General features: G+C 45.9%; 1 protein-coding gene across 2 annotated transcripts; it reads left to right on the top strand.

The window, feature by feature from the left end:
- Nucleotides 1-2,606: 2,606 nt before the first annotated feature.
- CDC6 (cell division cycle 6) lies at nucleotides 2,607-13,068 on the top strand (the record flags this gene model as incomplete). Of its 2 annotated transcripts, none has more annotated exons than XM_082678659.1 (11): nucleotides 2,607-2,797; nucleotides 3,645-3,926; nucleotides 4,051-4,250; nucleotides 4,502-4,677; nucleotides 5,533-5,639; nucleotides 6,407-6,546; nucleotides 7,393-7,493; nucleotides 8,665-8,729; nucleotides 11,670-11,872; nucleotides 12,534-12,674; nucleotides 12,979-13,068. In XM_082678659.1, 11 exons carry the CDS (start codon nucleotides 2,620-2,622, stop codon nucleotides 13,066-13,068), a joined length of 1,683 nt encoding a protein of 560 aa, XP_082534785.1. The 2 variants fall into 2 exon arrangements, with proteins under 2 accessions (XP_082534785.1, XP_082534786.1); XM_082678660.1 differs by having other exon boundaries at nucleotides 2,620-2,797; nucleotides 4,505-4,677.
- Between the last annotated feature and the right edge of the window lie 4,234 nt (nucleotides 13,069-17,302).

The raw sequence follows: 17,302 nt of genomic DNA, 5'->3' as shown, positions 1-17,302 counted from the left end.
CGGTGCTATATTTCCTGGTGAATGCTTTCATAGGCTCCAATATGCACGTTAAGTACTCATGGCTTCCTCTGCCCCCTCTGTCCCGCTGTAACTGAGGTAGTTGTTCACCACCATCCCTTAAAAGCTGGCTGGGCACTTGTTACTACCATTTCTGGTTATGAAGGACAAGTTTTAGGTGTCCAGGTTATAAAAATAAATATGAACAGTGAAAGTTGCTTCTTTCTAGGTTCTGTTCCCCTGTTAAGAGATCAGAAATACCAGCTGGTAAAAAAGTCTCCATTCTGTGGTAGCGCTTTCTCCGTTCGTGGCAGCCTACGCTCTTCACTCTTGTAGTTTTCAGCTCCTAGAAAGCCTTCCCCAGATGTGCTCCTTCGCCATCTCTCCCTCTAAAACCTGCATCTGTCTATTCCCCCTCGGTATGTTTTAAGTGGTCAGGAGTTTGATCTCCTGTTAGACTTCCTGAGTTTGAATTCCAGTTCTTCCACTTACCAGTTGTGTGACCTTGGGCAGATTTACTCAACCTCTCTATTTCAGTCTTCTCATTTGTGAAATGGAAGTAATTCCAACTTCATGGGGGTGCCTGTGAGAATTAATAAGGTGATATAGGTAAAATACCAGAGCTCAGCCCCTGGCACACACAAGCACTCAATATTGGTTTTTATCTCCTATATGAATGAACTACAATTAAGTTGATTGTATTATTGTTTCCCTATTTCTCAGCTTGCTCTATTTCATTTGATATTGAAGGATGACAGATACATGCTTACCATCACCTAGAATTGGATTTGGGTTTTTAGTGGAACCTGAGTTGTTAGCATTGGAAGCTGGCCTGTAAATTACTGCTTTAATTTATATTTTTCATTAAAAGTTCAGATTGCCACTCCATCTGTAGTGGTCTTCTCTGGCCCTGAAACCCTTGTATTTAGCCATAAAAAAATATATATATTTTAAAATTAAGGGGCCATAATCCTCTCCACTCCCCCACATTGTGTGGATTAATGGGATTAATGATAGGAAGGTGCACAGAATATCGTATTCTTATCTTTAACAAAATAAAAGCAAAGGCCTGGCCCTTTTTCTCACCCTTGAAACACAAATCAGGGAGATACTGTGATGAAGTGCAGTGTATTTATGTATGTATGTATAACTTTACAAAGAAACATTGCTTTTGGTTGTCAGGAAATGGACCTAGGCCCTTCGAGGCCACCAAAATTCTGTGACCTCTAACTAACCCTCGGCACATTTGCTTTGTGTCTTGCAGTGTTGGGCATTAGATATGTAAAGCGCCTAGCGTCATACCTCGCACCCAGAACCGCCCAAATAATGGCAGGTATTATGTAGTAGCTCTCTGAAAATATAGCCCATTAGGGTAAGGAAAAAATGGGTATGTGCAGCAGTGAGAAGGTATTGAAGGAAGGGCGTGGGAATACAGTCGCGAGCGGCAAAGACTACAGCTCCCGCCGGGCCTCACTCAGTCGGCCCCGGCGCAAGCGCGCATCTTTCCGCCGAGGCCCCGGATGTAGACTGCCCCTACGGCTCGGTGGGCGTGGCCTCGTGGTGGCGCTGAGACCTGAGGCTCTCTTATTGGTTGTGCGCCTTCCCGCTTGATTGGTTGTGAAGGAGGGGGCTGGGGCCAAGGCGTGCGGCGCTCTGGCGACACCCAATCAGAAACGTGGCCGGGCTTTGGCGGGAGGCGGGAAAGCTGCGGCTGTGCAGATTTGGCGCGAGCGCGTCTGGGCTCTCCGGCTGACGGTGTGGTGTTTGTCCAGGATCCTGTCGTGGACAGTCCCTTTAGTTTTCTGTGGGAGACGTGAGAAGGCGCCGGCACTGAGGTGACGCAGCACTGTGAGGTGGAAAGGAGAGGAGGCCCGAGTCCTGGGGGGCGGCGGAGTTGGGTGAGGGGCTAGGGCGAGGACCGCGGGTTCCGTAAGAGGAGGAGAGCTCAGATCGCGGGAGGGTGAGAAGGTCGGGGTAGGGAAGGGAGACGTGCGCCCTCGGAGTGCTCTGGCAGTTGTGCTGAGTGCGGCAGGAGGGAGACGTTCCCCGAACATCTGGGGCTATGTGGGGCCGAGAGTTGGGTAGAGCGGGGATTGAGTGCGGAGTGAGGGCTTGAGGAAGCCTGTAAATGTGGGAGGCTGCTGGGCTAAGCTGGTGTTAACGATGTACCCCGTGCCTGGAGCCAGGGGGGTAGAAGTACTATGGACGCCAATTAAGATCGACTTGTTATTGTATGTCTCGAGTGGTTAAAAATTTGGGCTCTGGAGCCAGAATGCCTGGTCTTATATCCTGCTTTGCTGTGACGTTGGGCCTCTCTGCCTCTGTTTTTTTATCATTAAGATAAGGATAATAGTACCTACCTCTAAGGTGGTTGTAAAACTTAAAGGAGTTAATACCTAAAATGTTTATGACAGCCTTTTACTCGTAGTAGGTGGTGTTCGCTATTGTTGCATAGATTCGGATATGAAGCAAAATTAAATGCTAAAATATTGTTACAATATAATCTACTTATGAAATGAATTTCGATCTTCGGTATAAGTTACATGTTAGTTGTTTTTTCTTCACTTTTACATATTGACTGGCTGTCCTGTTCTCTTTTTTGTACGCAGCTGTGTTGCCGTCATGCCTCAAACCCGCTCCCAGTCACAGGCTACAATCAGTTTTCCAAAAAAGAAACAGCCTCGGACATTGGACAAAGCTAAAAACTCCAGTGACACCAAACTAGAACTGGCAAATGTCCAGGCCATACCCCGTTCTCCTTGTGCAAAAATTCTGCCTCTTAGCCCCAGAAAACGTCTGGGTAAGCTATCCATTATTTGAGTACAACTTTTTGTCTGGTAGCTCTCGACCTCTCTTTCTCAATAATAAGATGCCTTTGAAACAGCTTCCTGAGTTCAGTTAAGACCACTCTGTTCCCTTTGGTTATTTTCAGAATGGTTGCTAAGTGCTTACTGAACTTCAGAGTTAAGCTACTTATTGAGATCACTTTCTGAACTACTTAATAGGTCTGATCTTCAGTTCCTTAATACTGAACTTGGTTCTGTCAGTGTTTTAAACGACCTTGCAGTTAGTTATATAGTATTTTGAAACTTGCCTCGTTAGTTGTGAAATTAAGAAAAACAGGTGACAATTCTTGTTTTAGAGCAGTGGTTGGTAATCCTTTCTTTTTTCTTTCCTTTTTTTTTAAAATTATTTTTTGTTTGTTTTTTCCTTTCTTGTTTTAGATCATCTGTTTTTAATGAGGGGTGATTTGGTAGGATCTGGAGACATTTTTAGTTGTCATAACTGAGGGGGTGATACTGATATAGTGAATAAAGGCTGGGAATGCTGCTCAATATTCTACAGTGCACAGGACAGTCCCCCACAATGAAAAATTACTTGGTCCAAGATATCAATGGTGCCAAGGTTGGGAAACCCTGTTTTAGAGCAATCCTAGAATTTCATCCCACTAAAACCTCTACCAACTAGTAAGACTCAGTGGTGCCATCTGGTGGCCACTATTTGCTTCTGGATGAGAGGCATTTTATTTTGGTGGTTCTGACCGTGATAGAAATTCATCCCCCTTTTTGGGGGGGATGCAGAGATCTTTCCAAGTCCTTTTACTATCCACTGCTATGAATGACCACATTTTGCTTTTAATGTTTCAGGTGACGACAACCTGTGTAACACTCCCCGTTTACCTCCCTGTTCTCCACCAAAGCAAAGCAAGAAAGAAAATGGTCCCCCTCGCTCACATACATCTAAAGGGCGCAGATTGGTATTTGACAATCAGCTGACAACGGAATCTCCTAGCAAAAGAGAACAAGCCAGACTTCACCAAAACAAAATATGTTCCTCAGTTCCAAAAGGTCAAGACATTGCAACAAATTCTGAGCAGAGATGTCCACTGGAGAAAGAATCTGCGTGTCTGAGACTTCTCAAGCAAGAAGGTTGGTTCTTACATGGCAACTGTTAGTGCAGCCTCATAAACATGGCTGGTGATTCCAAGTGAAACCTGGTGGGTCTTCTCAGTCACCTCTGTTGTGTCTAATTGTCCTTTCATGTCTGGCACAGGTACTTGCTACCAGCAAGCAAAGCAGGTCCTGACTACAGCTGTCCCAGATCAGCTGCCTGCAAGGGAAAAGGAGATGGATGTCATCAGGAATTTCCTGAGGGAGCACATCTGTGGGAAGAAAGCTGGAAGTCTTTATCTTTCTGGTGCTCCTGGAACTGGAAAAACTGCCTGCTTAAGCCGAATTCTGCAAGACCTCAAGGTACATTGAGAGTCTGAATTATGATGCTCTTGCCAAAATGACACTTGGTTATCAAGGGTTAAGAAAAAGTAGAAGTGCTTAGGGCACTGCAGTTTTCCCCAAAATAAGACATTTTTAATTTCACTGTCTAAATCTTTCCAAATGAAAGTGGACCTTATTCTCTTGTATGCTGTTAACTCTTCAAAGACACTTCAGGTTCCATCAAACCTTTATCTGAGGCCAAAATAACTCGCATGTTTGCATTTTTCTAGAAGGAACTGAAAAGCTTTAAAACTATCATGCTGAATTGCATGTCCTTGAGGAGTGCCCAGGCTGTATTCCCAGCCATTGCTCAGGAGATTTGTCAGGAAGAAGTATCCAGGCCAGCTGGGAAGGACATAATGAGGAAACTGGAAAACCATATGACTGCGGAGAAGGGCCCCATGATGTAAGCATTGCTCTGCTGCATGTTGCTCTGTGAAAATCTGCAGGATCCATTGCCCACAAACTCACATTCTCGTCTCTTGAATGTATCAGTTTGCTCATAAAAAGAACATTTCCTATATTTTCTCTCTGAGGGGTAGTTACATAAGCTTAAAGGGAAAGAAGAAAAGAAAAAACAAAAGCCTTCTAATTTTAAATTGGGGGAAAATGTTTTTAAACTAATTACTTGAAAAACCTGTATGTTACTTTCTGGTGATGATGGGGGGTATCATCATAACAGTGACTGGAGGTGGGACAGATTATGATCTTCAAACTGGTCTTTTTTTTTTTTTTTTTTTTTTGCCGTATGTGGGCCTCTCACTGTTGTGGCCTCTCCCGTTGCGGAGCACAGGCTCCGGACGCGCAGGCTCAGCGGCCATAGCTGACGGGCCTAGCCACTCCGTGGCATGTGGGTTCTTCCCGGACCGGGGCACGAACCCGTGTCCCCTGCTTCGGCAGGCGGACTCTCAACCACTGCGCCACCAGGGAAGCCCTGGTCTTTTTTTTTTTTTTTTTTTTTTTGCGGTACGCGGGCCTCTCACCGTTGTGGCCTCTCCCGTTGCGGAGCACAGGCTCCGGACGCGCAGGCTCAGCGGCCATGGCTCACGGGCCCAGCTGCTCCACGGCATGTGGGATCTTCCCGGACCGGGGCACGAACCTGTGTCCCCTGCGTCGGCAGGCGGACTCTCAACCACTGCGCCACCAGGGAAGCCCTTCAAACTGGTCTTAGCTGTAGGAATGTGACCTAGTGTCAGCCCAGATCAAACAGATTGGAGAGTTAAGGTGAACATGGATACTAATTGTTTCTCTTTTTTTGTAGTGTGTTGGTGTTGGACGAGATGGATCAGCTGGACAGCAGAGGGCAGGATGTACTGTACACACTGTTTGAATGGCCATGGCTAAGCAATTCTCGGTTGGTGCTGATTGGTTAGTGCTCTGTTGTTTATGTTACATGGTGGTTCTAAAGACCTTTTTCTAATCTCTTCAGTTTATTCATCACATATTTTGTTTTGTTTTGTTTTTTGGCTGTGCCATGCAGCTTGCGGGATCTTAGTTCCCCGACGAGGGATTTAACCTGGGCCCCAGCAGTGAAAATGCCGAGTCCTAACCACTGGACCACCAGGGAATTCCCTTATCAACTATTATTTGATCTTACACCAGCTTTCTGCTTTCTTACCAAAATAAGAAAGTTACTATAAGATAATAGGAACCTTAATCTAAGTCAAGTCAACTTTGTTAACTCTGGATAGAAATGACATAATGCTGCATTTCAGAGACAATTGATTTTGGGAGTATCTGATCCTGCTTATAATTGAACAATTCTAAACATAACTCAAAAAGAGCATTCTTCGATGATTATACACATCTTATCTAATGGGTATTGAGGGTGGGGGTGGGGGAAAGTGCGAAGCAACTGTTGGAATGCTGGATTATAACTGGAAATTTTATTCAGTTTTTTGGTGGGTGTTTTTTTGTTTTTTTAATATTTATTTATTTGGCTGCACTGGGTCTTAGTTGCAGCGTGCGGGATCTAGTTCCCTGACCAGGGATCAAACCCGGGCCCCTGCATTGGGAGCGTGGAGTCTTAACCACTGGACCATCAGGGAAGTTCCTTATTCAGCTTTCAGAGGGTTTGGTTTTCCTTTTACGATGATTTGACCAATGATGCTTAGTGTCATTTATCTCCTCCTCAGGTATTGCTAATACCCTGGATCTCACAGACAGAATCCTGCCAAGGCTTCAAGCTAGAGAAAAATGTAAGCCACGGCTGTTGAACTTCCCACCTTATACCAAAAATCAGATAGCCGCTATCCTGCAGGATCGACTTAATCAGGTGAGTGCCAAGCACTGTACCAAGCTGAGTGTTCCTTGTATCACCTGTGAAGGTGGTTCAAAAATATTTTGCTTTGATTGCATTACTAAACAGGGAGTTCCTATAGCCCATTCATTTTTATATGAATTTCTACTCTTGGCTCCATTTTAGATGCCTTAGTGTTGGAATAAAAAGAGTTAGAGGAGTCACCCAAATGCTTCTCTAATGGCCTTTTAAAATAGGACCCATGGGGACTTCCCTGGTGGCGCAGTGGTTAAGAATCCGCCTGCCAATGCAGGGAACACGGGTTCGAGCCCTGGTCTGGGAAGATCCCACATGCTGTGGAGCAACTAAGCCCAAGCGCCACAACTACTGAGCCTGCGCTCTAGAGCCCGCGAGCTACAACTACTGAGCCCGCGTGCCACAGCTACTGAAGCCTGAGTGCCTAGAGCCTGTACTCCACAACAAGAGAATCCACCTCAGTGAGAAGCCCGCCCACCACGAAGCCCGCCCACCCCGCTCACCGCAGCTAGAGAAAGCCTGTACGCAGCAACGAAGACCCAACACAGCCCTAAATAAATAAATAAATTTATAAAATAGGACCTATGAAAACACTTTCTCTATTGGAAATGACCAAATAGATTTTAGTTTAGTTTAGTTTTGCTAATTTGAGTTTCAAGTGCTTTTTTTTCCCTTTGTGAACCTCTACCACATTCCTACAAAATGCTTAAATGTATGAAATCCCCATTTACTTCTAAGCAGAAAAGGCGTCTTAGACCCTAAAGGTTGGTCAATCAAGTCTGGGACCTAAATTGCAGAGGGGAAGTCTTATAGTTCAAACTGTCATCTTCTATGTCTTGTTCAAAGGCATCTAAAGATCAGGTCCTGGACAATGCTGCCATTCAGTTCTGTGCCCGCAAAGTCTCTGCTGTTTCGGGAGATGTTCGCAAAGCGCTAGATGTTTGCAGGTGAGTTATGGCACTGTTGGCTGCTTTTATTAAAAAAAAGAAGTGCTGTTGATTGTCTCATGTAACTCAAGTGAATGTGGCTTAAGAGGCTCCATTCTGCCACTTTTTACGCTTAGAAAGGAGGACTTGTTTCTCAGTGGGGAGCTCTGCATTTCCACCGGTGTTAATGTCTGAAACATTATCAGTCCATTACCTACAGAGGGAGAAACAAATGAGATGTTGCTGGCACTCCCTGTGGTGATTATAGATTGGTTAATTACATTTGTATTAAAAAAGACTCCAGTTTACTTTTCCATTAGCTGGTCTCAAGCAGGTTTATTTATGGACCTGAACCATCTTTGCCTTTAGACTTTTTTTTCCCTTCCTTTGCTTTTGTGAGCACCCCTTCCTCCAGTTTGTGGTCCCCCACAGTTGTACTCCAGACCTCTCTCTCCCTTCCCATCCCCCGGCCCCTCCTGCTGGGGAAAGCCTCTGTGCTGACTGATGAAATTTCTTCCTTCCCAGTAGGGACACTTGGTCCATTAAAATGATACTTGCTGTGTTGGCCCGCTGGTCCAACTTCCCCCTACTGCGATGCAGAAGATCCAGGTCTGGCTTATGGCTTCCTGTGGGCAAAGTACTTTGGAGAGAGCAGTGGGAGAGTAAGCTCTTCCTATTGCTAGATGGTGTCATCCTGGATTTGAAAGTTTCCCCTAGTCAGCGAACTACTTGGGTAAAGACTGCAACTATGAGCAAGAGTCAAGTAGGCCAGTGTGGTTCTAGCCTACACATATCCTGTGCGGAGATAACTGAGGACCCTCCTCTTAGGTCTGGTGTGTATGGGCGGTACTGGCTCTCTTAGTCAAGCACCCACACTACGTGTCCTCTCTCCCATCCATGACAGGTTTTCCTTGTTCAAAATGTTATCATTGGCTCAGTGTACGATGACTTACTTGGCCTCTGTAATAGGAAACCATGTAGTGTTGAAGTTTCTCAGATTCCCTGGTCCATGAATTATTTCAAGGCAATTAAGTCCCCTGGAGCTGAGACATAACCCAGTTTTGTCTGGGGGCTTTAAAGTTATAAGACATGTTGCTTTTTGTTAATGTGCCTGTTTTCGAGCTTTGGTGGTTTGGTGTGGTGTTTGGTTTGGCTCAGCCTAAATTAATTTTAGAAATTTTTTTTTTTACAGGAGAGCTATTGAAATTGTAGAGTCGGATGTCAAAAGCCAGACTATCCTCAAACCACTGTCTGAATGTGAGTAGTTTATCTCCTTTCTGTCTTCCTTTATAATTGGAAGCTTAACTTCTCTGAGGAAGGAGATAGAGAGCTGAAATGAGCATAGTTAAATCCACAGTTAAATCCACACTCACCCATTTGTGTACGGGTGTCGTGTTTTTCATCAATTTCATCCACTTTATTTCCATCTTGCCTGCCAGTGCTATAATCCATGTGTTACTGGAAATGAGTTCTCCAGGGTGTTACATGAATGGTTGGGACAGAGTCAGTTTTCTTTCCAAGCTCTAGGAATGAAAACTAGACAGTAAGGTTGGATCAGCTTCTCTCTGGGTACTTACGTTGAGTGCACTTTACATCTCAACATAGGTGAAAGCAAAGCCTGGGAAGTAAGAGAGTCAGACAGGAAAGAATTGTGTTCAACTTGAGATATCACAAGCCTTTAAACAAGTCTAGGAGGATGGAGGTACAAAGATAGTATTGCTACGGTAAACTGCAGCCGTTTACAAAAATGACAAAATTAATTTTCCTTTCCTTCAACCTTGTTCTCTTAGCTATGGCAGATGTAAAATGTCCATGAACTACATACCTTGTGTTTAATATCCACTCTTAATCTTTAGAAACAGGACAGTCTGATTTGATTGTTTCTTCCTTCACTCCTGCACTGGTTGAGTGTTACTAAAATTGTTTCTAGCACCATAGTTCCACAGAAAACTCTTTTTTTCATCAACTTGTTGAAAGAAAATTAATAAAAGTATTTCAGAATTAGCCAAACTTAGTGCTTAGACTGATAGGTAATATTTGCCAATGCATAGACTAGATACTGGTTTCTCTTCAACTTTTCACATTATTTCCTTTTTTCCCTTACCAATAACATTTAGGCTTATCAGTGGACCCTGTGAGCACTGCCTACACACATACAACTAAAAGGGGTTGTGAATTCCTGTCATAAATTATTAATCTAATTCCTGTCTTTTGACCTCTGGTAGGTGTGGTTAGCTTTTTACAGGCTCCGGACGCGCAGGCCCAGCGGCCATGGCTCATGGACCCAGCCGCTCCGCGGCACGCGGGATCCTCCCAGACCGGGGCACGAACCCGTGTCCCCTGCATCGGCAGGCGGACTCTCAACTACTGAGCCACCAGGGAAGTCCCGGTGTGGTTAGCTTTTAATGGCTCTAGAAAGGTATAGGGAGACTGACTTGAAATAAATATAAGAGGACACTCTCCAATAAATAGCACTAACTGGGCTTTGACACAGCGTGGGTACACCAGTGTTGAAGATACTCAGATACAAGCTGGATAGGTGACCACTTTTTTTTTTTTTTTTTTTTGCTGTACGCGGGCCTCTCACTGCTGTGGCCTCTCCCGTTGCGGAGCACAGGCTCCGGACGCACAGGCTCAGCGGCCATGGCTCACGGGCCCAGCTGCTCCGCGGTATGTGGGATCTTCCCAGACCGGGGCACGAACCCGCGTCCCCTGCATCGGCAGACGGACTCTCAACCACTGCGCCACCAGGGAAGCCCAGTGACCACTTTTTGGGATTGTTTTGAAGAGACTCAGCTGTTGGTAGGGAGCGAGACTAGACCTCTAAATTCCTCTCAACTTTAAGATTCTGCTTGTTTGATCGCTGATCTCCAGTTTCTCCATGATGATTAGTCCTCGGTAGCATCCCATTTGTGATCATGAAATAGAAGCAGACTCTTGTGAGACAACTGACCTGGTCTCAGGAAGTAACCTTAGGCAAAGGTTGTTACAGAGCAAATCGCTCCCCTGTTTTGCAATTCCTGTGTCCAAACAATGAGGCCACAATCCTCCGAAGCTTGTTGGCAGTTTCCCAACCTCCAGACTCTGAGATGGTGCTATCTGCTAAGATATCCAGTGACATTTTCTCAAGTGTTGCTCTCCTGGAGATCAGCTTGGGCAAATGAACCCAACCTCAGAGGTCATTTGGGGAGGCTATCTAGAGGACTTAGGTAGGATTGTCCATGTTTAGCCACTCTTTTTTTGATGTGGACCATTTTTAAAGTCTTTATTGAATTTGTTACAATATTGCTTCTGTTTTATGTTTTGGTTTTTTGGCCGTGAGGCATGTGGGATCTTAGTTCCCCAACCAGGGATCGAACATGCACCCCCTGCATTGGAAGGTGAAGTCTTAACCACTGGACCGCCAGGGAAGTCCCCTAGCCACTCATTTGATTTGAAATATTAGGTAATTTTTTGAGCCTTTAAAAATGACCAGGGACTTCCCTGGTGGCACAGTGGTTAAGCATCTGCCTGCCAATGCAGGGGACACAGGTTCGAGTCCTGGCCCGGGAAGGATCCCACATGCCGCGGAGCAACTAAGCCTGTGCACCACAACTACTGAGCCTGTACTCTAGAGCCCACGAGCCACAACTCTGGAAACCGGTGTGCCTAGAGCCCGTGCTCTGCAACAAGAGAAGCCACCGCAATGAGAGACGCCCGCCCCACAACAAAGAGTAGCCCGTGCTCGCCGCAACAAGAAAAATCCTGCTCGCAGCAACAAAGACCCAACGCAGTCAAAAATAAATAAATGAATTTAAAAAAAAAAAAAAAGACCAGGCCCAGCCATCTTTGTTTCAAGGTTCTATCCTTTGCCTTTGAGATATTAGGAACCTTCCAAGCAAGGCTGAGTACATTGGTTCTCTGTCTGGTCCTTATTCTTTCATGAGGTGGATTTTGTCTCTCTGACATTAAATTGCACTCTACAGGATAAAATTGCTCACTGTTCTGCCCAGAAGAAGGATAACTGTACTTTCCAAGTCATGTCACACTTTGGCATCTTTCTAAGGATCACATTTTGTCTCATCCTTTGGCTTCTAGTTACAGAATTGGAACTTCTGCTTTGCTCTTGAATTTCCTTCTGTTAAAACTTAATATCATCTGTCTCAATACCCACAATATTTTAAAAATCTAATTAAGCTTGATTTATTTACTTTATAGGTAAATCACCCTCTGAGTCACTGGTTCCCAAGCAGGTTGGTGTTATTCACATATCACAAGTCATTTCGGAAGTTGATGGAAACAGAATGACTTTGAGCCAAGAAGGAGCACAAGATTCCTTCCCTCTTCAGCAGAAGATCTTGGTCTGCTCTTTGCTGCTCTTGACCAGGCAGCTGAAAACCAAAGAGGTCACTCTGGGGAAGGTTAGTTGGGAATCTCAGCAGATGGAGCTGGGGTGGAGATGAGAATCTGCTTTGCAGAGCAGATATTTTCCAAAAGGCCTATCACGCTCCAGCTGATGTGAATTAAAAATGGATTTTAACAGTAAGAATAAGTACTGGTATCATGTAAAAGGCAGCTGACTTTATTTCCCTTGGGTTGTGGTTGAGACTTTACCATTAATCTTCTCCCCTTTATTTCTGCCTCTCCCTATGAAATATATAAAGCCCCTTTCTTGCATTACAGTATAGGTTTTTGGCAGTATCTCCAAAATGCCTTTTCAAGGATTTCATTGAAAAGGGAGAGAATTAGGGTATTCAGATAACTATTTTGCAAACCCAGATTCACATTCTTTTAAAAGATTACAGGGTTACAAGAGATATGACTTTTGGGCTTCCCTGGTGGCACAGTGGTTGAGAGTCCGCCTGCCGATGCAGGGGACACGGGTTCGTGCCCCGGTCTGGGAAGATCCCACATGCCGCGGAGCGGCTGGGCCTGTGAGCCATGGCCGCTGGGACCGCGCGTCCGGAGCCTGTGCTCCACGGCCGGAGAGGCCACAGCAGTGAGAGGCCCGCGTACCGCAAAAAAAAAAAAAAAAAAGATATGACCTTTAAGCAACATTTGTTCTCCCTTGTTTCCTCTCAGTTATATGAAGCCTATAGTAACGTCTGTCGCAAACAGCAGGTGGCAGCTGTGGACCAGTCAGAGTGTTTGTCACTTTCAGGGCTCTTGGAGGCCAGAGGCATTTTCGGATTAAAGAAAAACAAGGAAACGCGTTTCGCAAAGGTACAACGAACTGCTTCTTTGTGACATTGCTTTTAACTGTCCTGCTTTGGCGAGCTTATCTTTTGCTAAAGTAAAGATTTAAAAATGACCACAATTAGATAAACAATTTTTTTGTTAGGTAGGGTTTAAGGTGTGTGAAGATAGGGCTGTAGTATGAATGAGATTTTTTATTTTTTCGGGCTGTTGCAAAAGCAGTGTTTAACTTGCTTGCCTCTTGTGAGACAAGTTTAATACGGTAGAAGTTTGTGTAATAAAAACTGCTTTTGTGAGTTCTCCACCATGAAAAGTGCTTTTCTCTTTGCAGGTGTCTCTGAAGATTGAAGAGAAGGAAATAGAGCATGCTCTGAAGGACAAAGCTTTAGTTGGAAATATCTTAGCTACTGGATTGCCTTAAATTCTTTTCTTTTATACTAATACTCTGCCTAAAAGTATCTGGCTGGCATTTGGAGAGGGATGGAATCTTCATTTTATTACTTTATATACACTTAGGTCTGAAAGCAAACATGACCTTTTTTACTTAAAACTGATAAAATTTAAGCTATAAATTCGTGAATATTAGCACAGAATTATTTATCTTTGGGTCTTATTATGTTTATGCATTAAAAACAACCAAGTAGACCCTTTTTAATTACATTCACTGCCTCTACCTCTAGTGTGCCTCTAACCAACATGCTTGCAAGTATACAGACTTAGGCTGTGGAAAGTTTATATATTTATCTCTGTTTCCTCAAACATTGGTGTATTTTAAAGAATTTTTGGACTAGAGGAAGAAGAATGAAAAAGGGGTTGATCCAGGAAAATCAGCAAGTCCACGTGGAGATCTGGAGGACACTTTGATCAAAGAATGTCTTTCTGTTTGGAGTATACTGTGTTCATGTTGCACATACTTCCACGTTGTGACTTTTTTTTTTTTGCGGTACGCGGGCCTCTCACTGTTGTGGCCTCTCCTGTTGCGGAGCACAGGCTCCGGATGCGCAGGCTCAGCAGCCATGGCTCACGGGCCCAGCCGCTCCGCGGCATGTGGGACCCTCCCGGACCGGGGCACGAACCCGTGTCCCCTGCATCGGCAGGCGGACTCTCAACCACTGCACCACCAGGAAGCCCCCACATTGTGACATGTTAAAGACTCATTGAGTGTCTTGGGCACTCCCAAGCTTGTGGAGGTGGTAAGGAGGATGTGACTACAGGCTGTGAATATATTTATTTTCAAGTTGCATTCTTTGTTTTCTTAAGCAGTCACATTTCAGGAGAGCTCAGACTTTCAGAAGGCAATGTGAAAATTGTGAAAATCCTCCCCAAACTGTCCCACTGTCCTGGCTGCCCTCAGATGAAGCCACTTGTTTCAAGATGCCTTCATCTGGGGTTGGATTTTCAATGACACCTCATTTTCCCAGTCTTCTAGGTAAATGCATCCATACGGTTACTCAAGTCTCCCCTCTCTTCTGGGTTTGGTTTCCAGTGGCATTAAATGGCAATTTGTGACAGGGACGCCAGAGGGCACCATTATAACACTGACTGCCTCGAAAGTGCAGGCATAGGGCTGGGGTAGTTTTGAGAGAAGGGGAAAAGAGAAACTTAAGTTTGCTTCATTTGGGAGGTTGCTGTACTTTTATAACTCGAGCAAATACTTGGAATGCAAACCATGTGTGCTATGAATGGTCTGAGAGCCAGTGACCAAGTCTGCTGCTCCCTGAGCTCTTGTGCCTCCTCCCGCCTTCCCAACATGGCTTGGGTTTGAGAACTTGATATGTGTACAAATGATCTGTTGGCCACTGTTTCGTTCATGCTGCCCACTGTATCCTTGCAATGTGATCTGGTCTACAGCAGGTGGTATGGGATAGAAGGGCACACAGAGCCCTCTGAAATGAACACTACCCACCGGTGTGTGTAGCAGCGCATAGTCTATAGACAGGAGTCTGACTGTCTCACCGTCACACTCCTTTACTAGAGCATTCATTCCCTCTGAGAGCAATTTGTGAGGGGAGGACACAGTTCTATACCTAGAAGCTTGGAAAGTGTCTGGGGCTATAAGGGTTAACCAGCATAATTGCAGAGATTGTCCGAAGGCTGATGGAAAGCAGAGACTGAATGGGATTGAGAACAGATGCGGGGCTTGATTTAAATTACATTTTATTGGATGCTGCAGCCTTAAGAGACGTGACTGCTTTACAGTTTGTTTCCACACTGTGGGCAGCTGCTGTCTGTTCTGTGTCCACAGTAGGATCCTGCCCAAAAAGGAGCAGCCTCCCCACCTCGTTGTGTTGGAGGCTTGGCGCCTTCCTCTTAACTGCAGGGCTGGAGTCAGGAACATGGCTTGCCTCGCAGTGGGGCTGCTATGCATCCTCCATGGCTCTGAGCCAAGATCGCGTTTGCAGATTCAAAGGGGCCAAATTTCTTTCCCCTCTACCTCCTTTCTCTCCCTTTCCCCTGGTATTTGGAAATCAGGTTTTCTGTGTACTAGTTTGTTAGTTTCCTTTCCTTCCATTCTCCCCACACTGTCAATTTCTAGGTCATTGATGCTCTTAAGACTTGAGCAATTGGAGCAGGGTTGGTTCTGTCAGTGATGCGTGAAGCTGACTTAGAGTCCCTGTTTGGCTTCTGCTGCCCTTGTGGGAGCAACACCTGATGCATGTTTGTCAGCGAGGTCTTCAGTGTGATTCAGACAGCTGGAGCAGACTGAGGGGGCAGAAAGTCCTTTTCTCACTGAAGCTGACAGCTCTGGGAAGGTGGTGGGATTTTTAAGGGGCTGGGCTGAGCCTGTGGTTACTTGTTTTTTGCCAGGAGCATAGGCTGTTTCACAGGGAGTAGTGGCAGAGATGCTGACCTACATTCTTCCTCTTGAAGGTGGTGGGCTGTGTGTCTGTATCCTGGTTTATTTATTTTTCTTCACAGTAGCAGATGAAGCTTCCATAGAGTGTTGGTGGGTATTGCCATGGAACGCACACAGACACAATAAAACTGGCATGAGTTTCAACCCCAGAGCTGCAACTGACATTTCTGGCTCAGTGAAGACCTGCCTGTGGCTGGATGACTGGCAAGACAGTGTGAGGTCCAAGCTATCCAGAGATCCAGAAAGTCGGCAGAGCTCTCTTTCTTCCCCTTCATTGCTCCCTGCCTTTATTCAGTGTCCTTTTAAGATGCAGCAATAAGAATTGGGAAGGAGGAAAGAGATACGACTTGGGGCTTTTAAAAAATATCTGTGGAGAGGTTACCTTGACTACTGAGGGAGACAAAAAGAGAGAGCCGAGATGGAGATTTTATTTACATTTGTATCTGTCCCCAGCACTTAGTACAGTGCCTGAGACCTGGGAGGTATTCAATAAACTTGTTGAGTGAACAGATACATGACCAAGTAAGATGCTGCCTCTCCCTCCATCTTGAGGACAGTTCTAATCTGGAGGCAGACATTGCTCGTGCTTTTGCACCGAGGTGGAGAAGGCCATTGTGAAAGAGGGGTGCTCCATCCTACAACATGTGTCAGCACAGCATTTATCAGCCTCACAGATGCGTTCCAGTGGCTCCCTCTGATGTGGTATTTTGCTTGAGGCAACTTCCATGTTGCTCCCAGGAAGCCTTGGCTTTGGGGAGAGAGTCCACCTACAGGCTGGGAAGAAGGGGTGCCTGTCTGGATGTTCCCTAATGTCCCTAGAGATGGGCCAGAAGCTGTGCCTCTAGTTGGCAAGGTATCAGGGAGAAACCCACCTCTGATGTCCCACTTTTATTTTTTTGCCGTACGCGGGCCTCTCACTGTTGTGGCCTCTCCCGTTGCAGAGCACAGGCTCTGGACGCGCAGGCTCAGCGGCCATGGCTCACGGGCCCAGCCGCTCCGCGGCATGTGGGATCTTCCTGGACCGGGGCACGAACCCGCATCCTCTGCATCGGCAGGCGGACTCTCAACCACTGCGCCACCAGGGAAACCCTCTGATGTCCCACTTTTTAACTTCTGGGGAAAGATGTGATCTCCGGTTCCTCCCGAAAAGATCAGGTGCCCTCGAAGACATTTCTGTCTTAAGCTACGAACAGCAGCAGGTCTCTGTCTCCCAGAAGAGGTGGTTCTGTAGCGGAAGAAGCCTTGCCCTCTGGCCTCCGCTTGATTTCAACCCCAGCCCAAGGCGCTGGCAGGAGAAGCTAATTGGGTGCAAGGGGCCTGGGTGAAGGCTGTCTGAAGACTGGCGAAAGGAGAGAGCCAGCTCTTTTTTAAAAAAGCTCTAATTGAGTTCTGAATCAGCCTGGCTCCCTTTGATCCCTCCTCTGTTTCCCACACTGCATGAAAGAGCTAGATCAGCACTTTATAACACGGGTGCGTCTGCTCCCCACACCCCCACACACCCCCACCCCCACCCTCGTGCTCTCTGCTGCTGCCATCCACTGCTTGTCTCCTTCAGTTAAGATAATGAAGATGCTGAGAGATAAAATATGTATTTAATAAGGGTGGGGGGAGGGAGGCGGGAAGGGACAGCCGGGGCCTTCCCTAGTTTGGGGCCCCGCCAAGACTCAAGCTGAAGGCGAAGCCAGAGTAGGACTTGGCCCCAGGGTGTAGGGGTTTCCGGCCCCCGATCCCGCTGACTTCACTGCCTGCTGCTTGCCCTAAATTCCCCCACCTCCACCCTCTCAGCCCCACACTCCTT

Source organism: Grampus griseus (genome assembly GCF_964374135.1).
Source record: "Grampus griseus genome assembly, chromosome: 20".
NCBI lineage: Eukaryota > Metazoa > Chordata > Mammalia > Artiodactyla > Delphinidae > Grampus > Grampus griseus.
This window is presented reverse-complemented; position numbering and strand designations above follow the sequence as displayed.